This window comes from Nelumbo lutea, chromosome 5 (genome assembly GCF_056320005.1).
Source record: "Nelumbo lutea isolate HS-2025 chromosome 5, American lotus-T2T, whole genome shotgun sequence".
Lineage (NCBI taxonomy): Eukaryota > Viridiplantae > Streptophyta > Magnoliopsida > Proteales > Nelumbonaceae > Nelumbo > Nelumbo lutea.
In genome coordinates, this window is record NC_142688.1 from 3,207,080 (window position 1) to 3,229,180 (window position 22,101).

At 37.8% G+C, this 22,101-nt stretch overlaps 5 protein-coding genes and 1 pseudogene across 6 annotated transcripts; 3 read left to right on the plus strand and 3 right to left on the minus strand.

Moving 5' to 3' along the window:
• GGR (geranylgeranyl reductase) lies at positions 1–1,933 on the plus strand. Its single transcript, XM_088944558.1, has 2 exons — positions 1–510; positions 1,081–1,933. The coding sequence occupies exons 1-2, from the start codon at positions 184–186 to the stop codon at positions 1,780–1,782; spliced, it is 1,029 nt and encodes a 342-aa protein (XP_088800684.1). The 5' UTR covers positions 1–183; the 3' UTR covers positions 1,783–1,933.
• A 5,511-nt stretch (positions 1,934–7,444) lies between these two features.
• On the plus strand, positions 7,445–11,208 carry STR16 (sulfurtransferase protein 16). Its single transcript, XM_088944706.1, has 7 exons — positions 7,445–7,771; positions 7,862–7,939; positions 8,064–8,180; positions 8,283–8,356; positions 8,982–9,052; positions 9,157–9,210; positions 10,875–11,208. The coding sequence occupies exons 1-7, from the start codon at positions 7,680–7,682 to the stop codon at positions 10,947–10,949; spliced, it is 561 nt and encodes a 186-aa protein (XP_088800832.1). The 5' UTR covers positions 7,445–7,679; the 3' UTR covers positions 10,950–11,208.
• A 1,190-nt stretch (positions 11,209–12,398) lies between these two features.
• Positions 12,399–13,735, minus strand: LOC148849858 (U11/U12 small nuclear ribonucleoprotein 25 kDa protein-like; annotated as a pseudogene). Its single transcript, XR_016099763.1, has 4 exons — positions 13,514–13,735; positions 13,117–13,222; positions 12,812–12,911; positions 12,399–12,659 (listed from the first exon to the last, which is right to left on the minus strand). The product of XR_016099763.1 is annotated as a U11/U12 small nuclear ribonucleoprotein 25 kDa protein-like (transcript).
• An 85-nt stretch (positions 13,736–13,820) lies between these two features.
• Positions 13,821–15,905, plus strand: LOC148849859 (pentatricopeptide (PPR) repeat-containing protein). The gene is made up of 2 exons (XM_088947307.1): positions 13,821–14,463; positions 14,573–15,905. Exons 1-2 carry the CDS (start codon positions 14,185–14,187, stop codon positions 15,647–15,649), a joined length of 1,356 nt encoding a protein of 451 aa, XP_088803433.1. The 5' UTR covers positions 13,821–14,184; the 3' UTR covers positions 15,650–15,905.
• Positions 15,906–15,976: 71 nt separating this feature from the next.
• LOC148849860 (glutathione S-transferase-like) lies at positions 15,977–17,452 on the minus strand. The gene is made up of 3 exons (XM_088947308.1): positions 17,007–17,452; positions 16,864–16,912; positions 15,977–16,765 (listed from the first exon to the last, which is right to left on the minus strand). Exons 1-3 carry the CDS (start codon positions 17,157–17,159, stop codon positions 16,296–16,298), a joined length of 672 nt encoding a protein of 223 aa, XP_088803434.1. The 5' UTR covers positions 17,160–17,452; the 3' UTR covers positions 15,977–16,295.
• A 1,360-nt stretch (positions 17,453–18,812) lies between these two features.
• Positions 18,813–22,073, minus strand: LOC148849861 (mechanosensitive ion channel protein 6-like). The gene is made up of 2 exons (XM_088947313.1): positions 20,381–22,073; positions 18,813–19,870 (listed from the first exon to the last, which is right to left on the minus strand). Exons 1-2 carry the CDS (start codon positions 20,581–20,583, stop codon positions 19,582–19,584), a joined length of 492 nt encoding a protein of 163 aa, XP_088803439.1. The 5' UTR covers positions 20,584–22,073; the 3' UTR covers positions 18,813–19,581.
• Between the last annotated feature and the right edge of the window lie 28 nt (positions 22,074–22,101).

Below are 22,101 nucleotides of genomic sequence, written 5' to 3' on the forward strand. Positions count from 1 at the left end.
CTTGATCCCCCAATTCTCCCCTAAGGTATAGTAATTATTATGTAGGCATACCATCCCCAAACAGTAGCGTAGTTCCTTCCAAAAAAACAAATAAGAAAGAAGTGTATGGTATGTCCTAGCAATATACTATTATATCTCAACCTTTCCCCTCTTCATCCCTAATTAGCGGTCCGACGGAGAGAGATGATGGCCTTCTCAACTGTAATCTCATCTTCTCCCCAGTTATCCTTTCCAAGGAGACCGTTTCGCTGTTCTTCGAGTTCGATGCTGTCGACCCCGTCAAAGCAATTCGATCTACGGACTTACTGGACAACCTTAATCGGCGAAATCAACCAGAAGCTCGACGAAGCAATCCCTATTGCATATCCAGAACGGATCTACGAGGCCATGCGCTACTCGGTCCTAGCCAAGGGAGCCAAGCGTGCCCCACCAGTCATGTGTGTCGCTGCCTGCGAGCTCTTCGGCGGCCACCGCCACGCCGCTTTCCCCACCGCCTGCGCCCTTGAGATGGTCTTGTAACAACAGCCCTCCCTTGTATTCCTTTTCCTTTACTCATTGCATTTATTTATTTGAAATTATCTCATTGCAGTCCAAGTTAACAACTAATGGCCTACTAGAAGTTGCAAGTTCTTCAAAGATTGTTTTTTCCTGTTTCTTATAAACAACTAATCGGTACTAGCTGCTTAATGTGTCAGCTTGTAGGAACTGTAACTGTGGTTCTGCCTTCTGAACCTATTAAGTTTAATAGGGTAGATTATTATTTTTTTTCAGAATATCAAATCAAATTATGTTTTTTTTTTTGTTGAATTATAAATGCAAGATGAATTTTTTGATCCAGGTATTTTAGAAGATGAAAAATTTCATTGTTTTCCTGCATTTATTTGCTTATTATTTAAGAATTGGAGTTTCAGTTTCCGCCGTTAGGGGAAATTTTCCAAGAAAGAAAAACCCAGGAAAACACCATTAAGTGAGTCCCTCCTCACGGTCACGGAGGAAAGGCGTTTAGTTTAAAGAAGGAAAATTCCAACACACGAGAATCGGCCCTTGTAATTGTAAATAGCTTTGATGGATTGTGAACAGGTTCATGCCGCTTCTCTGATTCATGACGATCTTCCCAGCATGGACGATGATCTTGTACGCCGAGGCCGCCCCACAAACCACGCAGTATTCGGCGTCGATATGGCTGTCCTCGCCGGTGACGCCCTCTTCCCGCTCGGGTTCGAGCACATCGTTTCCCAAACCCCGCCCGAACTAGTCCCGGAGACACGTCTCCTCCGCGTCATAGCGGAGATAGCCCGTGCAGTAGGATCCACAGGCATGGCGGCCGGTCAGTTCTTAGATCTGGAAGGAGATGCGTCGGTGGAATTTGTTCAAGAAAAGAAGTTCGGTGAAATGGCGGAGTGCTCAGCGGTGTGTGGAGGATTATTGGGGGGTGCTGAAGACGAGGAGATAGAAAGGCTGAGGAAGTATGGACGGGCGGTGGGGGTACTGTATCAGGTGGTTGATGACGTGCTGGAAGCAAAGAACAAGAGGGAGAGAGGAGAGGTGTGGAGCAAAAGGAGTAAGAGCTATGCTGGGGTGTTTGGTATAGATAGGGCTCTGGAATGGGCCCAGGAGCTTCGATCCAAGGCTATTGCACAATTGGATGGGTTGGAGAGACACGGTGATAGGGTGACCCCGCTTTACAGTTTCGTGGACCATGCCATGTATAGGGGTTTTGTTGTCGGTGGTGATCAAACGGTTACCGTCGTCGATCAGGATGCGTCCACTTCTCAAGCATAATTTGTTTGTTATAGACTTATAGCGCCACTTTGATAACTATGATCAATATCGTTCTTTTTTTTGATCACTCATGTATCAATATTGCAAGGAGCACCACTTATCCCATTATTCTCTCGCTGAGTTTTTGGTAATAAATATGTTTTTCTTTGCATTTTAGCCGAATTAGAATACAATTATCATTTAGAGAGGGACTGATTACAGCCCTCGACCTCGAGGTGGCCAAAATCATTTGGAAGGAAGCTGTTAATTGGGATGAGCTTGATTTGAATTGGACTTACTTTGTTTGCAATTAATGGCTTAATGCTATTTCATTTGCTCTGCTGCGAAACCTTGGGAGTGCGAATGCTGATTTAATTTTGTTTGTTTTGTTTGTTTTACGGTGTAAATGAAGTAAAATAAAGCTTTATTAAAAGCAAAGTAACATCAAAGCAAATCTGCCAAAGTGAGTACAAATTTATTATTTTTTCGTATTTGCACTATGTATTTGTACTAATGCAAATGACATTTCATTGCAAATCAGAATGGCCCAACATAGGTCCGTTTGGTTTGCAGCTGGAATTGGAATTAAAATCCGTTATAATTGTAATTTGCAGCTGGAATTGGAATAAAAATCCGTTATAATTGTAATCGGAATGGTTTATACCTTTTGAATTTTGATGGGGGTAGAAGTGACCGCCAATGGAATTTAGACATGCGGTTGCGCAAAAGGTGCTCATGCCAGAACGGGATCTGCGCCTCACATGGCATTGAGAACATCTCCTGTAAATTATTTTGTAAGTATGGGAAATGTACGATGTGCATATGAGCCGCCTGTGATGAATACATCTGGTTTTGCTCATGCCTCTACCTACGTTGACCCATAGAACTTGCCTTGGACGCCCAGGGCCCACCTCCCTCTAATATAGCTAGCTGATGATGAGTTGCTCTCCTGATTGAACTGTTGACTTCTTAAATCTTAATGGTTGCTCGGTGTACTTGAGCTAGATCTGTGAGAAAAGCACACTTTTATCATGGCGAGCTGCACCTAAAGATAAAAAAAAATTGTTACGTATCGGTCTGATTCAGGGGTGGAGGAGCCCTAAATTGGCTGCCTTGAATCGGTTTTGAAAAGAAGCAGAAGAAGCATACCTGAGCTCCACCACCTGTATATGGAATGGCAATTTGATAGCCCCGCCTGATCATATCATCATTGCGCATGATTGTCCCGTTAATCAGTGGGCCCCGTGCTTCCTTCATGCATTGACAACATGATGCATGAATCACCTATACGTGTTCCACTTCAGTTCCAGGTGTCCTGATTGACTTCCAACTCCAGGTGTCTCACCGAGCCTTCATGCGTCCAACACCTCTCTGATACATATCTTTTTGGCACAAGCACCGAGAGCTTATTTAAAGGTTAATTCCACATTCATTATATGCTTTTGGCCTCATTAATTTATGATTTGATCATCTTGGACAGATCAACTTCTATTGACTTGCTCATGGGAGTCTAAGCTCAGGATTTCACCCCAAACCTCTAACCTTGTCTTCTCTTACAGGAACTGTCCAACCCTTTAGCTCATTCTGAGACCATGAGTGACTTTTGATCTTCATCACCTTTTGTCTGTTTGGTTCAGATGGAAATCATAATTAGTTGGAATGGATTCTTATTCCCATAGGTGTAAGAGGAAATGGTCATTCTCTTAGATGGTTAAATGAGGGAATGCTATTCCATTTGCAATAAAAATGTTGGAATGGAACCAACCAAGAAAAAGGAGTTGTATTAATAAGCAATGAACACACAATAATGTTTTGATAATCGAGTAGTTCATCAATGTGGAAAACTTTTTTCCATTGGTGAAAATTTAAATGGTTCAACAACAACAAAATCATTCTCAATCTTACATCAAATAGGAGATCTTATCAACCAGCTGATTGGCATTTTGCTCTTCAAGTAGAACAATTACAATTTATAAATAGAAGTTTGGAAGGAGTATAAATACAAATATATATAGTGTAAATATATACAAAATACATATATTTATATTTATAATTCTTCCAAACTGAGCCGAAACCACCGTATGAAATTCCTCCCAAACGGATACATAGTATTGTGCTATTAATAGGGGAAAATGACAATTCAGTCTGGGGTCAGAATTTTTAAGCCCAAAATACAATTGACGTAGGTGTCAGTTCGAAATTGATGCCAATTCACTAACGGGCATTGATATATAAAATGGGGGTATTTGACACATTTTGAATGTTTATAAATATACAGTAAAATTCAGAAATCTGCATTGGTCCGTACTTTTCCGCTATTAATAGGTAGTAAAGTCTCAAGCCACCGAACGTATGCAGCCAAAGTTTTCTCCGCTTGGTCCATGGTCCCGACGATCCGATGGAGATCGGGACTCCTTTGTCTCACCCAACAGGACACATAGCTTAAGCATACCATCAAGATAAGTCTCTCTTTCTTTCTGTGGATATACTACAAAGTGCAAACAGTTCCATGACAACGTGGCGTCGAGTCATCCCTATTCAGAATACTAAGCATCCATTCATCCTCACACTTTTAATCCTATTCCTCGACCGACCATCGCTTGAGTTCTCAAAAAAGCAGCTTCACACACATTAGTCTAATTCCCAACGCAAACTATCCACTTGATCCGCAGTAGCAGTTTTGAGTTTTAATTTTTGATTCTCTATAATAAAATAATTCAGTAAAATAAAGGAGATTTGAATTTGAGAGAGATTTTAATAAATATTTATTTATTTATTTTACTAATTTAATTATTTATTTAGTTAAAAATAATTTACTAATAAATTACTTTTTCTCCTTGAGTCTAATATTTAGGGTTATCAATAAGGGTGCAAATGGATTAGATAATGATCTGATCTGATCTGATCTTATTTGGTCGAATTTGAATCACCCTTATTCGGATTTTTAGATTGGACCAAATAATAGGATCCGATCAGATTTGGATCACCCATTATCTAATCCGAGAAGATCAAATCCGATATATATTATATATTTATAAATATAAATATATATAATACATATCTATGTGTTAGTTATTTATTTATAAATATATTTTTTATATTATATTTTTATAAATTTGTCATATTATTTATTTTTTTATAAAAAACATGTATATATATGATGAAAAATATATTTTTTGTTTTTACTTTATTTAAATTAGTACTTTTTATTTTTTTTGAATAATTTTATTAATTTTTAAAGAAAACAAGTCGGATAGGATTAGATCCGAAGATTCGACTTACCGATAGGATTCAAATTCAAATTTTGAGTCCTATCAGATTTGATCGGATCTTCAAGTTGGATTGGATTTGACATGAACAATGGGTCGGGTCAGGTTCAAGATAGCCTATATGAGTTTCATCCCAATAAAACTTTTATTAATTTATTTTATTCAATTTAACAAATTGTTATATAAACCTTAATTTATTTAAGAAAAATAGGGTTGAACCAATGGGTCGGATCTATCTTCAAGGAGCTAAATTGAATGAACATAATTATAACGGTTTTGGTTCAATGATTTTGTCCCGATTAATTATTGGATCAATTCTCGTTCTTACCTATCTAGAATTGATTCAAGTCTCGAATATAATATTTATGAAAAATAATCAATTTTATAAATAATAAATAAGATAATATTAGTTAAAAATGTTTAAGTTATTAATATAAAAATAATTTAATATTATTTTAACTATTGTTTTCAATATAATCAACGATTTTATCCCAATTAAACAATTGCTTCAAGATTAGTTCTACCTAGTCCTGATTTGTTGACAACTCTAAACAAGATTGAAGCTCACTATAAATATTTATTATTTATATATAATAATATAGTTATAGTTATTTTATTTAAAAAAATATATAATCTAATTTATTAGGGTAAAATACAAAAACCTCCCCTGAGGTTTGTAACAATCATAAAAATCTCCCCTCAAGTTTCATTTTAACAAAAACCTCCCTTAAACTTAAAAAAAATTCAATAAAAACCTCCCTTCACTCACTAACTCAAACTGAAAACGTTTGAGTGATGCATTATTTTTTTTTCAAAATATCTATTTTACCCTTTTATATGATTTCACATTTCAGATAGAACTTTACTAAAAAGAAAATTTAACTTGAATAACCCATTTGTCTCCTCTTCTCCTCTTTCGGTCTTTTCATCTCCTACCCCAGAAACTCCATTGTATAAAAAAAAGGAAGCATTCAGCCACTGTAAAGTGGTGCAGCCATCAAGAATAAGGGAAATTGCAGTGACCTTGACACTCTTGCAAGAAGTAGAAAAGTGAAATTGGGTTTCCTTGCAGCCACCAAGAAGCCACTTACTAACGAACCAAATTGGTGGGGTTTTTTGGGAAGTAAGACTAAAGCTGAAATAGAGGCTTCTCCTTCTTGCGTGGTTACTCTGAAAGCATTATTCGAAGAAGAGGAGCTGCCTGACCATAGAGATGCACAGAATGGTGAATCTTCCAAAAAATATCTTGTTTTATGCAAAATGAGTCAGCTATACCTACAAAAAGATCTCGCATGATGAATTTGAATTCTCATATTCCCTTTTCCTAAGTTCATGGTGAAATGGATCTCAATTCCTCAAAGGACTACCACAAGAGGCACAAAGTTTGCGAGGCTCACACTAAAACTGCCAAAGTTATCATGAATGGAGTTGAACAGAAGATCTGTTGTAGCAGGTTAGTCTTCTTCCCTTTTGGACTTCAGTTGAAGTAGCCTTTTTTTTCCTTTGGTTCATTTTGAAGTGACTTTCAGTGAAATATAATGTTTGCTATTTACTTCCAGTATATGGCATTCCTTAGAACAAACTCTTTTAACTAGTTTTCATTCTCTTTCTCTTTGTATGTTTTTCTTTTTCACATTTTTTCCTTGGGGTGGGAGTAATCTAATCACTTCACTTCTAAATTTTGATAATGAAATTTTCAAAAATTTTGTATAAATCGGTTATTAAATTTGATTAGAACCTCAATTATTTGTGGCCGGGTCAAAAAAGTTGAACATCTTCAATACTATGGCACAATCTACTTTTTGTTAGTTAGATTCTTATTAATGGCATAGCATAAACACAATTGTGAGAATATCTTTTTGTTATCCAGGTTTCATTTCTGAGTTCGACAATAGTAAAAGTAGTTGTTGTAAATGCCTTGCAGGCTGTAATAAAAGTTCAAGTTTCATTTGCTTTCTAGATATGTGGTTGAATGCTTCCTCTTTTTTTGGGAGTTTCAGTGGTGGTAGATTGAAAGAGAAACAAGACGATAAATAGGTTATTCAAATTAAAGTTTCTTTTGGAGTTATTTTACTAGTATATAAAATTATATGCAAAAGGATAAAATTGGATTTAAAAAAAAAATAATGCATCAGTCCAACGTTTTCCGCTGGATTGGTGATGGAAGGGATGCTTTTCCCAAGTTTTTCAAAAGTTGAAGGAGGTCTTTATTAAAGTGAAACTTGAGAGGATGAGGGAGTTTTTTTTATTTTACCCTTTATTATATATCTAAATGGAAACCGAATCAACCCCCCACATAACTGCCCCCACAAAATCTTACAGCACATCCCAGCCGTGTATTGAAAATATCTTTCGATGACATCATCATTCTGGATATTATCATCGGGAGATGTTTTCAATACACGGCACGGATGTGCTGTGAATCGTTGTGGGGGTGGGGCTGATTTGAACTCGTCCAAATGGCATTTTCCCCCGCTAGTACCGGTTAAAATTTAAAGATGCCCCATCCCCACGTGATAGACGACGTTACCAATTTACCATCCTATTATTAATTAATTATGATTCTTAAACTCGCCACGTCATCAACACATCGCTATACCAACTTGAGCACATAAAAAATTTCTGGTGTGAGTGATTGAGAAAGAAAAAATGGCGACAACGTCCTCCTTCGTTACCTCCGTTTGCTCTGCTCGCTGCTTCCTCCTTCCTCGCCTGCATGCTATTCAACTTCTTAATACTAGGTTTATCTATATCCTTAGCGTTTTTATCTTTCATTTATTTTATCGGCTTTCTCTCTCTCATTTCTAACATCAAAATCCGATATTTTTCAGGAATTTTCCCTCGCCGGTGAAAGTTAATCTCCCACTTGTGCATCCCGTCGGCGCCAAAATCAGGACATGGAACTTCCGGTACCTTTTAGGCTTAAATTTCTAAATGTTTCGAGGACTCTAATTTTTTAAATCATTTTTGTATTTTTTTTAGTTTTGATCTATCAAGCATCAATTCGACGACGATTGTATATCGGTAATGCAGGTCTATTTCCGCCGCAGTAGGGTCAGAGAGTTCAGAACCGATAGCTGTTCCTCGTTCGGTACCTGTCCGTGTTTCGTACGAACTTCTTCAGGCGGGACACCGCTACCTGGATGTCAGGTGCTGCTATTTTACTTGGGGGAATTTCTTAATGCATTTTGATGTGTAAGATTGCAACTTGACGGATTAGGTTTCTCGATGTTTCTGATTGTGATTTTGTAGGACTCCTGAGGAGTTCGGTGGTGGTCATGCTTCAGGGGCTATAAATATTCCTTACATGTTCAGAGCTGGAGCGGGTATTGATCCCTATTAAATCTATTCCCTCTCAATATTATTCTCAATCTATTACCTTTTTTATTTCCTGCTTTATCTTTTGCATATAATGGAAATTGTGACTATGGAGCAACTCTTCCAATTGACGTCTCTCCAATTTGTTAGTTGTATCGATTCCACAGAGGCTCTTCTTGAGCATCACTTTTATGTGGCTGCACAAAGCAGATTGAATTTTGACCAGTCAGAGTGTTTTACGAGTGATTACAGATAGCATACTACTTTCTTCCTTTCTTGCCAAAACAGTTGTGCTCAATCCACCATATTCTCTGTGGCGTAGATGCAGTAATAACAGTCAAGTGTAAGCTGCTGCCAATCTGCCATGGTTTTCTGGCAAATTTATGCCTGCCTTATAAGTTTGATAGGGTGTAATTTCTCTTTTATGAAAATTGCAATTTTTGCACAAGGGTAAACATATAACAGAGCTTGTGATAGCGTGCCAGAGATGACTAATGCATTCAAAAATATAAGAAGCAATATAATATAAAAGTATATCTAACATAATTTTATCTCTACCTTCGGTGCTAATAGCTTGTCTGGGCTGCCATTCGAGTTCACTCGTTAATTGTTTTCTTCTCTTTGTTGATGTAGGGATGACAAAAAACCCTAATTTTTTGAAGGAAGTCTCATCACATTTTGGAAAGGACACTGAGATCATTGTTGTGAGTACATGTGCCAAAATCTTATTCTATTTGGCTTGAATTTCAGGGTCCGTCCTACTACAGTTGCTCACCTCAACATGCTGACTCCATTTCTACCTTTTCAGGGATGCCAGAGTGGGAAAAGGTCACTTATGGCTGCTACAGAACTTTTATCTGATGTAAGTAGGGCTTTAAACCCATTGCTTGTTTCTTAAACAAGGATTCCAGCATATTAAAAAAATAAAGAATGAGATTTCACTATCTGTTTTCTTTCTTCAATTCACATTCTAATCTATTTATTCATATCTCCACAGTATCATGTTTTTCTTTCAACAATAAAAATAAAGGTCAGTTTTGAAGGTTTTTGATTTTATATTGAATTAAAAGTTGCTTGGTTCGATAGCCTCAAAATTTAGAAATGCTAAGATGCTTTTAGGGTATCAAAAAGAAAACCAAGGTGAAGATCGACATGTGGAACATGTAAAGAAGAAGTGGGATGTGCTCATGTGCCTGAAAAGTCGGCCCTATATTCTGGAAATAAAACAAGGGTTAATGATAGAAACCAAAGAGGCATTGAATGTTTTCAATGAAGAAGAGTGCAAATTGATAAAAAAACAAAGAAGAGAGCAAGGAAGGGAGATATAGGTCCATTAGGATTTAAAATGAGCATGAAAGGTGCTAAGGGTCATACTACAATGGGCTAGACAGCAAAAATATACATTTCTAGATTCTTTTCCTTTTTCCTATTTTCTGGAAGCTTAAGATAATACTTCAGGTGTGAATGTTTTACCAAGTTATCTATTTTATCCTTGTTAGATTATTAAATAAGGAATGGCGAAACATTTTGAACTTGTTTTAACTTTTAAATGTGTAGCTATGGAATAGTTAATTCTTGTTGAAATTTAGTTATTTCAAGATAAATCCTCTGACTTCTCTTTGATAAGTGACGGGTTTCATTAATTTGACACTTTTTCCATTTGATGCTGTTGCCTCAAACTCACAAAGCTGGATAGTTTTTTGAAGGAAACTTACAACTCTGGCCAATTTCACATTTGCACAGAAAATTGGCTGTAGAATGAAATGGAAATCCAGGGGATTGATATGGGATTGAAACTGGATATCATCAAGGCACAACAGTAAACTGTTTCTTATCCAATGCACAGTTCCTTCAGTGGAAATAGAGAATGTAATTCTTACTCTGCTCTTCCACGTTTAAAGAGCACATATATCTTCCCTGACAATCTGTGAGAGGAAGTATGCCTACTTATAGTACTGTCTTATAGCTCTTTTCGAATCCCTGTTAAAAAAGAGCAGTTGGACTTTTTGAATACGTGGATTTTCCCTTTCTCTTTGTTATTCACTAGATGCTAGAGAAAAAGAAGGTTTGCACAGATTTTGTGCAAAGTTGCATTCTAACTTGAAAGGTTTGTCAGGATGAAAAAATTCTATGGGGAGGATGGGATTCCACGTTTTTGAATGCAAAAGGAGAAAAAAAACTTAGGCTTGTAATTTTGCTGTCATTCTGCTCTTTAACTTGCTCTACTGTAAACGATAAAAAAAAAAAAGACTCTACTGTAAACATTCTTTAGTTTTCCATTTTCCTTGATACCTGGACTGTGAAATGTCTCAAGCGTTTGTTGTTCTAGAGAAGTAACTTCCATTTTGTTTATTTGGTACATGACCAACAGTGAGTGCGGCATTCTTCATTTAAAAAAATAAACTTACTTGCCTAGTGCAACTGAACTTGTCTACTAAGTATAGAATGCCAATTAACTATTTTCGAATTGAAGTTGAATTCATTGAAGCATCTGATGGAAAATCACGTTCTTTATGTTATCTGCAGGGTTTTACCGGGATTACTGACATAGCTGGAGGGTATTCTGCATGGACACAGAATGGACTTCCCACCGATCAATAATCCCTTGAGACCATTTGCTTGTGCGCCCTGTACAGTGCTGGAATCTTCAATTTTGGAGTAGATGAATAATGAAGACGATGGACAACTTCCCTAGACATTAGAAAATATAAAATAAAGATAGCCAGACATAAGTTGGTAAGGATCATGAAATTACTTTCATGATCACCATGTCTAATTAATGCTACTTTTGTTGATGTAAACTTGTTAACTTTGATCACCATGCCTAATGCTTCTTTTGTTGCGGGGTAAGAATTTCTAAGAGCGTGCTTTCCTTGATTGGTGCATACAACAAAATATGCGCATTATTGTGCGAATTGAATTTTCTTTTATAGAGAAAACATCCCAAATTGTATATGTAAGATATGCAAAGGCAAATGAACAATTTTAAAAATGTATATGCAAATAATATGGTTTTTTCAGAAATACAGGATAAAAATTAAAAAAAAATCAAGAAAATATTTTTTAACATTAAAAATTTATATTTTTTTCACTTGTGCATGACAAATCAATCATAGTTCTGAACCTTTAATTATCCATGGTTAGAACTTAGAACCATCAAATGTATTGTATGTGTACTGAAAGATGTTACACTGTTACAAACTAAAGAAAGATGTTATACTGTAGATTTAGTAATGATAAATACTGTAGATTTATTTTTATGTGTTGTCAAAGTTTACAAGGTGAGAAATGTGTAGTCATACCACGTATGAAAGTCCTCTAATTAGAAAAAATGCATGCATGGGACTGAATATTGATGTTTCTAGATTTTTTTGATCATTGACATTTATAGTTTGACATTTCAGATAGGGAGATTTAATACAATTCCCCAGTTTAAGACATGTAGTCTTTTATCACCGAACTGGCAATATAGACACACACGTACAGAGGTGCACCCTTGTTAGAACATATAATTTGTATATCCCATGGCAAAAATCTCGTATGCCTATTAATGATCTATAGGATTGGTTCAATTTAGAAGAGTTGGGGGGGGGGGGGGAATCTATGATGTCACTCTTGCAAGAACCTCTCTGTTTAGCAGATTGTTAGAAGCATAAATCAAGTTTGTTTTCATTTCAAAGCTCTCTGAAATGGGCCTACCATTCATACATATACGGTCACAGCAAAGATAGTGTCCGTTTAGAATTATACAGAACCTTTCTCCGTAAATAAAGCCAAGCCCATTTGGGAGGTCTTTATCTTAGATTCAGCTGTATTGACTGAGCTGCGTTGAAGAAACTCCTAAAGCCAGAAGCCACTGTGTGAAAGCCCTCTTAAAGTGTCCATTTGGAAGGGATTTGAAAATGTGGTTTCTAGCGGCTTAGTTAACACAACACATCCCAAATGCAGAAGCTGTCCCAAACAGGGCCTAAATCTTAATTTTCAGCTATCTATGGCTTACACATCTCAGTGCTTTATATATGTTCATTTGGAGTAGATAAGCCCAATGGATGTTTAAAGAAATTAATGGATCTATTCATCAACAACTTATATTGTAAATTTCAATATTTCATCATTAAAACCAGTAGAATAACACATTCCCATAAAAATAAGTACAAGTGCCGTTCATCTGCTCCATCTGCTACCAGTGCCGGTGGTGGCATATGGTTGATTTAACTATGATCATTTGCTAAGGCCATGAAAGAAGTGATGTTTTCTCCTCCGCGAATGTCTCCTACATGCCCTTGACATCACAAAAGGAACATAATCAACCTGCACAAAAGGAGGATATATAACATAAATATGGCTACCCATCTCTACAGTACAGTCAGCCAACCCAACCTTCAAAATTCTTCCACTAATTACTTGATTATTTCAAGGGTGAACGTGAAACTACAAATTTATATATAAAAGAAAGGAGCTACCTGAGAGTTATTACGAACGCAATAATCCTGAAACAGAGCATTGTCATCAATGAGCTTCTGGTTTTGGTGAGAAAGACAAAAATTTGCCCAAACATGCCTCCTGCAAATCACAATGTTCAGATTATTAGAATACAGACAATGTAGAAAGAAAGAAAAGGTGATTTTGATAAGGTCGTAGTATCATCTTAAAAATGCAACAGGTTTTGGAATCCCAACTTGAAATCCCTGAGGAATACAAGTGCGGTGTGGCATACTTCGGTTCCAGCGCAATATGATACAAGAGAGATTGAACTGGGGTAGAGTACCATGAAATGTGCCGATGTCCCATCTGCAACTGCTCCATCTCATTTGTTTTCTTTGTGATAGCTAACTTCAGATTCTTAACAGTAGCACAATTCAGCACAGCCACATCTTCATCAAGAAGGCTCCACTAGTTAGTAAACCAAAGCCAACAAAGCTAAATGCATTTTGCTACTCTTTAATTAGTTAGGTCAGTCAGATCACTAGAAATCAACAGAACTTACTCAAAAAGGGGAAAAAAAAAAGAAACTATTCCAAGAATAAGACATGAATTGTGAACCCTGTCCTTATATAGGACCCTTCTTCTTCGTCTTTTCCTATCGTAAGTTATGTGTTCGCTAAAATGTGGCAACCACGAGAACGAAGCAGTGATATTAATCAGGAGAAAAGGAAGGTGGGTACCGAAGGTTGTGCCATTCATTTTAAGGACGGAAATTCTCATAGCGCTGCCCATTTCCAAGTTGACAAGGGTGTCCACACATAGGAAAGTGTGGGTTTCTTCGGGGCGTCAGTGAGAATGGGATCATCTAAGAGGGCTGAGAGCGTTGACTGTAATCTTGCCTTCTTTACGTTGCTACTATTGTATCCTACTCCCGCCTCTTCACCCTTCAAGCAGGACTCCATCTCTTTTCCTTTAAATCGTGACGATGATGACGAAGAAAAGAGAAGGAAGAAGATAAACAAGAAGAATGACTCCTGCAATTCAACACCATTGGTTTTTAGCTATTTGACAGCTTTGGAAGGATTACAAATACAAATATATACAGTTCAAAATCTTGTATTTTGTATTATTTTATATGTATTATATTTGTATTTGTACTCTTTTCAATTTTGTCGGTAGATATACTTTTTACAAAAATAAGAAAGCACAAACAAATCTGAAAAACTGGAAGTAGATATCTATTGTCTTAGCCTTAGCAGAGCTTAGACAGAGACTGATCTTTATTTTCTAGTGCTCACGACTTAGGTGGGTGTGGGTGTGGGTGTGGGTCACCCCATCCTTCTATTATATTTGTCCATGTACAATTTTAACTTGCTGGCGATCGTCGACTCGTCTTTCCCAGATTTGGAAAATGATGGCGGGAACTCTACAGTTGGCTCTAGCATTCTCAACGGACCTCCTTCACCACCACCATCATCGCCGACCATTGTTCCTGCCATGGTGTGCCTTGAGTAAGAAGGGCCATCGATTCTTTACCTCTCTCGCCGCCGCAGCTGGAGACTCCGCTGCCGCTAATCGGTTAATACGAAAGTTCGTGGCCTCGTCATCGAAGTCTGATGCCCTCAACGCACTCTCTCACCTCATCTCCTCCAACACCACTCATTTCCATCTCTCCTCTCTGGTACTCCCTGTAAGTAATCTGTAGAACTCTATAATTCTTCCTCTTTGTTTTTTTAATATTACATTTGCCTACATATCGAGTTCCGAGCCCTTTGGATTTGTGCGTTTAATCATCTCAGATGTATAGAAGGATCGCCGAAACCCCTTGGTTCAACTGGAACCCGAAACTGGTCGCGAGTGTCATTGCTTATCTGGATAAGCACGGACAGCCTGAAGAAGCCGAAGCCCTGATTTCCGAATCCGTCCAGAAACTAGGGTTTCAGGAGCGAGATGTCGCTCTCTTCTACTGCGACCTGATTGATTCCTACTCTAAACAGAGATCAAGGATTGGTGTTTTCGAGTCTTACGCTCGTCTGAAGCAACTTTTCTCGGACTCCAGTTCTTCTTTGAGTCGACGTGCTTACGAAACGATCATTTGTAGCCTTTGTTCGGTGGGTCTACCTCGTGACGCGGAGAATATGGTTGAAGAAATGACAATTTCAGGATTCAAACCCTCTGCTTTTGAGTTCAGGTCTCTAGTGAGTGGATACGGTAGATTAGGATTATTCACGGATATGCGTAGAGTTCTTCGGAAAATGGAGGATGCTGGGTACTGTTTGGACACAATTTGTTCGAATATGGTTCTTTCCTCGTTTGGAGCCCATAGCGAGCTATCGGAGATGGCTTCATGGCTTCGAAAAATGAAGGATTCTAACATTTCCTTTTCGATACGGACGTACAATTCTGTCATGAATTCATGCCCAACAATCACGTCCTTGCTCAAAGACTTGAAATTTGTCCCCCTTTCGATGGAGGATCTGAAAGGAAGGCTACAGAAAGATGAAACCTTGTTGGTTGAACAACTAATCGGATCGTCTGTACTGATGGATGCCTTGAAATGGTGCCCTTCGGAGGGGAAGTTGGATTTACACGGAATGCACTTGGCTACTGCTTATTTGATCATGCTACAGTGGGTACAAGTGCTAAGATCAAGGTTTAGTGCGGGAAATTGGGTAATTCCGACGGAGTTTAGGGTGATATGTGGATCGGGAAAGCACAGCAGTGTGAGAGGGGAATCGCCAGTGAAAGCCCTGGTTAAACAAATGATGGTTCGGATGAGAAGTCCGATGAAAATTGATCGGAACAATGTGGGATGCTTTGTTGGTAGAGGAAAGGCCGTGAGGGACTGGCTGTGTTGTATTCACTATGATCTCTGATTTCAAATTCTTTCTCAGGTTCAAGAGTTTTTGTATAGCCTATTAGCCTGTTGATAACATTCACAGAAACTAAAGGTGGCTCCACTTACCAAATCGAATAGACTCAGTGCCGCAGTGGGTAGTTGGTATTGCAGCCTTAGAGAGATTGCTGTTCAAAAAAGCTTCAGAGTTCATACTAAAGATGTTTTTCGATCTTGTTTATAAGTTTTCTTCCGATTAGCCAATAAGAAATGAATGTCCATTTGTTCACCACAAATATGAACAACTTTCTTCCAAAATACCACTCACCTTAAGATTGATGAACAAGTATTGATACCTAGTAATTCATTGTAGAATAGAAATGAGGAGATGGACTATTTCCTTCAGAATTTCTGTAATGACCAAATTACATAATTACATTGAAAATCCAATCCATTTCCAACAATCCTAGCTCCGTCCTACTCACAAGCTTGGAAATGGAGAGAAACAAACTTCTCGAAAACAGAAGAAAAAGCACAAAGCAAATTGACAACACAACTGAAAAAGTAAATCCCAGGTACTTAACTAGGTAGGAGTCAAAAAGCAAAAAGAAAAAGAAAGATGCTGTGGAAACGATCTAGCAGTCCCCATGTCGGTGAAAGGCCACTGTACCCATTATTTTCAAGAATCAAGAGGTCGGTGGAGGTGGAGAGTTCTGCAGCTCAACCACTTTTTTCCATGATTCCCGACTGGAGATCTCATCCAACCATCTCCCAACGTTCTTCCTTGAGTTAAACAGGTGCCCGCTATCTGTGCCATTCACCAAGTAATGAGTGTTGGGCAGGTGAGAAAGATCGGCTAGCGTAAACTCATCACCGGCGAGGAACCGACTTTCCCCGAGCCTCCGTTCGTACACGTCAAGTATCTTCCCCAGCTTCTCCTTATTCTGTCTGATCAAGCCCTCGTCCTGCTTGAGCTTCATTCTTGGTGCGAACGCAAGCTGAAACACAAGAACGGAGCTGGGTGGGTTGAAGCTCTGCCCTTCTGCCTCCAACCACTGATCTATCGAAGCCTTCTCTAGTGGCCCTGTCCCAAACAAACTCTTGTTCCCCTGCTTCGCGTACTTCTCCGAAATGTATCGGCATATCGTTCTAGACTCTTCACACGGACAAGAAGAAGTTAAGCTTATTTGGTAGAAAGATTAAAGTCATATTCAAAAGAAAGAAAATTAAAAGGGAGGAACATATATCAGTTACCAAACAGAGAAATATCTTCGTCTTGAAAGGCTGGGACTTGTCCGAAGGGCTGTTGCAGAGAAGAAGGTTCAGAATGGAACTGGGATAAAAAAAAGTGTGCAGTTAAGAGTCTGATACTTGGTATGGTCGTATCATTTTCATACCTGAAGCTTGAGAAAATCGGGTTTTTTGTGTTCGCCCTTAGACATGTTGACGCTGATGAGCTGAAACTGAACTTGTTTTTCGAGGAGACATGCTAACACCCTTGAAACGGCAGTGGACATGGGCGGTCCATATACTTTCACAGGCGTCGTCATTACAGGTTTTACAGCGGCCGTCGGTAGCTTCCCCTCGTTCTTATGTATCGGATCGGTGTATGTATTTCCAGCCTTCCAGGCCAAAAGAAGAGATGGGACTTTATCCTTAAAGATCAGAGAGGATGGTCGCTTGTGCCACGTAACTTGCCATCAGTCTTAAATTTGAACGATCAGAAGCATTTAATAGGTGGTCTCACTCTCACCTTCAAGATTGATTAAAGATGGAGTGAGTAAAGTTGGACTTACCGCTTACGTGATCTCACTCACTTGATGATGTGGGAGCTGGCCGGTCCAGTCGTACAAAGTGGAACTCATGCAAATACAAAAAAACAAAGGGGTGTATGGCTCACATCATTTTTTTCTTTTTGCTAGAAAGAAACGAAAAGTGCTTTCACTCATTCCAGTACAAGTGCTTTTACTTACGCTTTAGCGTAGGGCTAAAACATGAATCATGCCCTTCGATCTAACGTCATCTCATTTAATTCAAAGAGGTGGGGCCACGTAGCAGAGATGGTTTACATTTTGGCTAAGGCCAAATCGTATAGGCAATTGCATTCAACCAGCTCGATAAAGAGAGTTTCAATATCACTGTAAAAAGGGTAATTGCTGAAACCTACCCTCAAATTTCTGCTGGTTGTTGAAATTTTTCTTGAGGCTTGTTAATAGATCCATTCTGTTGAAACTTTTCTTGAGTTTTGTTGATAGATTCATTCTGTTAGAATCATCTAAAAAGAAACATAAAAATGTCCAAAATATACATACAGTTAATTTTGATTAAAATGTTTAGTTTTTTAAGTTTTCTGTACATATGAATCATTACCCAAAACCTTCCATTTTTTTTATAAAATTGAGTTATTTTTCAAAATTGCCTTCATTTTATTTTTATAAAATTTGTATTGTTTTTTTTTAGAGAGAAACCAGCTTCAATAGTAATTGCATAGTTATTTTAGATATTTTCATGTCTCTTTTTAAATGATTTTAACATAGAAGATTTACTTACAAATGTGTCAAAGTTTAGGAAAGGTGATTGCAATTAACAAATTTTAGAAGAGGTTTTAGCAATGATTCAAAACTTCAGGGGAGGTTTCAGAAATTTACCCTTGTACAAATTATGAAACAACAGAACAAGTGAATGGTTGCAATTCAGTTTGTGAACCAATATGACCAATATCTTGGGATGACCAAATTAATTTGAATGGTTTATATGAAGGTTTTAAAAACCAACCCGAAATTGAAACCGTTCTAACCATCGGTTTTTGAGTGAATGATTCGATCACCTGGGACAGTGTATTGCTAACCAAATCCGCAGTTTATGACCAAGGACCAGGTTGACGGTGAAATGAAAGTAATTGCCTGAACGGTCTGACCGTCCAAGTTAATGGAGGTTCAAAAACACGGGTTTATATATCCTATAACTAAAGCGAACTTGGCTAAAGGGCTAATGGTGGATGGATGGATTTATGTTAACCCATTTATGGATATTTGGGCTGAATGTGGATGTATTTTGTAGTAACCAGACCAGACTTCACTTTGTAAGTTGTAGCTGGCTTAGTCCACCATCCCAATAAAATCGGGCCGCTTCACTAATTTTAGAAGAGTAACAAATTTCACATCATACACGATAATGGAAGCATGACTAATGGCAAATGGCAATGGATCAACAACCTTTTTTTCTATAATATTCATTCACTAATCAATAACTGACCGGAAAAAGTGGGAGATACTCAAGTCAAACATACATCAGCGTCAGCGATATCATTGGACAAGGCCCGACTATATCCCATCTTCGCACTCTTCGCTAACCAAGAAATGCGCCGACGATGTTCTTTCAATCAAGGTGACGCCAAACTGATTTCTCAAAACCATTCATTCACTCCGTCTCCAAACCAGACTTTTGCACACATATCAGTATATCACCTTGACCTGTCATAGCTTTGACCAGGTTTAAACAGTCTTATTCCACACACCATTGAAAGATGAAGATTTGCACACTCAGGAGAGCCGAGAAGAGCGCTGATCTTGGAAGTTGGAACACAAGAGTCAACACATCAACAAAAGGTCTCCCTATTCTTTATATATCACAAAGCAATAACCCGCACGACCAGAAGATAAGAAGGCACCATCAATTCTCATTTTATCAAAGTCTGGTTGAAACCTGCATGCTTGATATGGGTAGGGCTGCAACAATCTTGAGGACGTCTGACCATTAACAGACCAAAAAGGTAAATGCTACCACTACTCTTAAGGCAAGGAGAAAGGGAAACGGCAGACAAAGGGGTAAATGGGAAAAGTAATAAAATCTGCTGGGAAGGTAGGTAAAGAAATCAAAATCACCCTCCTCGCCATCTCATGCTCTTCTGAAGCTTGCACTCATCTACACCTAAACTCCAAGGGATCTCTAAAATGTTAATTTCTTGCATCATCAGTTAGAACAAGCAGTCCAATTAGAGGGAAATCGGGTAGACGTCAAAGCAGGCATATTACGGACATTTATGTCAAGTGGCAACATGCGATATTCAATGTCGAGCTCTCTGAAAACTTTAACCATCTCCTCAACCAAGAGGGCTCTCCTCGACCACCTTTCGCCCATGTCCTGGTGGTTCATGCGATGTGTCAACCAAATTGCTATCTTCAGCCTGTTCATGTCCTCTACATCCTTCACCACAACCATTGGTCCAGGATACCAGTGGTCCTTCTTGTTCTCAATGTATCTGTAACAGCACCCATATGTACAAAATTCTGTTAGGGACTCAGATCTCATTCAGCAACCCCCACCCCCCAAACGAACAAATGAAACAAGTACATCTGAAAGAGATCCAACTCCTAAGAATCTTCTATGAAAATGATCCACCTAACATGGTTTATCTGTCAGATTCGAATCAAAACCCAAGGCAACAGAAATGTTGGCATGAATACCCCAAGATTCTGATCTAATCCAACTATTGACATCATTTTCATGCTTAAATGCCTGTTTTTTGAAGTATTCTCATGCAACATCTCCAATAGGGAAAATTGGGTCCCATTCAATCCAGAAGAGTGAACCCACTGACCCGCAATCCAGAGGAAAAAACAGGTGAGCCTCTGGGTTGGTTATTAAAACACGTCTAAAACCAGTATTTTTTTCCTCCTTTGGGCATGGAGGTTGGAGGAACTAATCAGGTTCCGGGAAAAGGAAAAGCAAGACAAAAAAACAAAGACAAAAGTGAGGAGATGAGACATACTCTGTTATTCTTTGTTTCATGATTGCAATTTTTTCTGCTGGAGTGGAAATGTGGATACAGAACTCAACAGCATCACCCATATCAGGACTGCGGTAATAATTGCTGATAGGCTTAGTAGAAAGAACACTGTTTGGATATATGATCTTCTGGTTGTCGTACCTCAGAAATACGGTAGTTAAGATATTCATCTCTTCCACAATCATCTAACACAAGAAGTTAGATCCTTAAAATCTTGAACTGTTCACATGTATAGACATGCACATCATAAACAGCATGCATATGATTAGTATAATAAGCTAAGCAAACTCTATGTTACCTAGATATGACAAGAACGCAGATAGACTAGGTGTTCGATACAATTTTTGCACAAAAAATTAAAGAATGTGGAAGTCAAAAGATGGAAAAATTATTTTGAAAATTATTAAATGAACAACAAGGAGAGGGTGCTAATGGAGGAGAATCTAATAATATTAGTAGTGTTAAAAATAACATGTACCTTTGTTGAATTGAACATACTAAAGTAAAAGAGGCATTAAGTAAGATAAAGAAGGGAAGGGCGTTAGGACCTGATAGGATTCCAATAAAAGTGTGGAAGGTATAAGAGGAGAAGTATACTTGTTATAGGTAACTAAGCTATTTAATAAGATGGTGAATGAAAAGAAGATGCCTGATGATTGGAGAAATAGCTATATGGTGTCTATATTTAAAAACAATGTGATATACAAAGTTGTAATAACAATTAGGGGATTAAATTCATGAGCCACACTATGAAACTTTGAAAGAGAATAATTGAAGCCATATTTCTTTTGAGACGATTGATAAAAAAAGTTCAAAGAGAAAAAGAAAGACCTAATATCATGTTCATTGATTTAAAAAAGGCATATGATAGAATTCCTAGAGAGACAATATGGAGTGTCTTAGAAAAGAAAGGGGTTCAAAATAGGTATATAGCCCTAATTAAGGATATGTACGAGGGGGCAATAACCAATGTTAGATATTAGTTGGAGAAGCTACTCCAGATGTTATAATTACAATGGGTCTTCACCAAGGTTCAGAACTTGGTCCTTATCTATTTGCCCTGATATAGATGAAGTGACTAAACATATTTAGGAGGAAGTGCTAAACCTTGGTTAATTTTGCATTCTAATCGTAAAATTAAGCTTATGGACAAATGCCTTGGAAACAAGAAGTTCTAAAAATAATAGGACTAAAACAGGGTATATGATATGTAAATTTAATAATAATAATAATAGTAAGAGTGCAAATCAAGATACACTTAGAATTGAAGATCAAGAGATAACTCAATATGACAATTTCCAATGCCTTGGTTCAATAATTCAAAACAAGGGAGAGATTGAGGATGTCACTCAAAGAATTAGAGCAAGATGGGCAAAATGAAGGGGTGCATCTAAACTTTTATGTGATAGGTGAATAGCACTTAAATTAAAAAGAAAATTCTGTAAAACAGTTGCAAGGCCGATTATGTTGTATGGAGCAAAATGGTGGGCAATCAAGAAACAACATATCAAGAAAATGAATGTGGTAGAACTGCGAATGCTAAGATGGATGAGTGAAAAAAACTAGAAAGGGTAAGATCAGGAATGAAGTCACCTATAGGAACCTAGAGTAGCTCCAATAGGTGAGAAAACGAGAAAAAGTAGATTAAGATCGTTTGCCGCATGCACAGAAGACCATCAACAGCACTAGTTAGAAGAAACAAT

Bases quoted from the DNA above. Each gene is read 5' to 3' on its own strand.
- GGR (XM_088944558.1), top strand. From the start codon at position 184: ATGATGGCCTTCTCAACTGTAATCTCATCTTCTCCCCAGTTATCCTTT. The intron at 511-1,080 runs GTCTTGTAACAA...GATTGTGAACAG, and splicing joins CCGCCTGCGCCCTTGAGATG to GTTCATGCCGCTTCTCTGAT.
- STR16 (XM_088944706.1), top strand. From the start codon at position 7,680: ATGGCGACAACGTCCTCCTTCGTTACCTCCGTTTGCTCTGCTCGCTGC. The intron at 7,940-8,063 runs GTACCTTTTAGG...TCGGTAATGCAG, and splicing joins ATCAGGACATGGAACTTCCG to GTCTATTTCCGCCGCAGTAG. The intron at 8,181-8,282 runs GTGCTGCTATTT...GTGATTTTGTAG, and splicing joins CACCGCTACCTGGATGTCAG to GACTCCTGAGGAGTTCGGTG.
- LOC148849859 (XM_088947307.1), top strand. From the start codon at position 14,185: ATGATGGCGGGAACTCTACAGTTGGCTCTAGCATTCTCAACGGACCTC. The intron at 14,464-14,572 runs GTAAGTAATCTG...TAATCATCTCAG, and splicing joins TCTCCTCTCTGGTACTCCCT to ATGTATAGAAGGATCGCCGA.
- LOC148849860 (XM_088947308.1), bottom strand. From the start codon at position 17,159: ATGACGACGCCTGTGAAAGTATATGGACCGCCCATGTCCACTGCCGTT. The intron at 16,913-17,006 runs GTATGAAAATGA...TCTCTGCAACAG, and splicing joins CCGATTTTCTCAAGCTTCAG to CCCTTCGGACAAGTCCCAGC. The intron at 16,766-16,863 runs GTAACTGATATA...GTCCGTGTGAAG, and splicing joins CGAAGATATTTCTCTGTTTG to AGTCTAGAACGATATGCCGA.
- LOC148849861 (XM_088947313.1), bottom strand. From the start codon at position 20,583: ATGATTGTGGAAGAGATGAATATCTTAACTACCGTATTTCTGAGGTAC. The intron at 19,871-20,380 runs GTATGTCTCATC...GTGCTGTTACAG, and splicing joins ATGAAACAAAGAATAACAGA to ATACATTGAGAACAAGAAGG.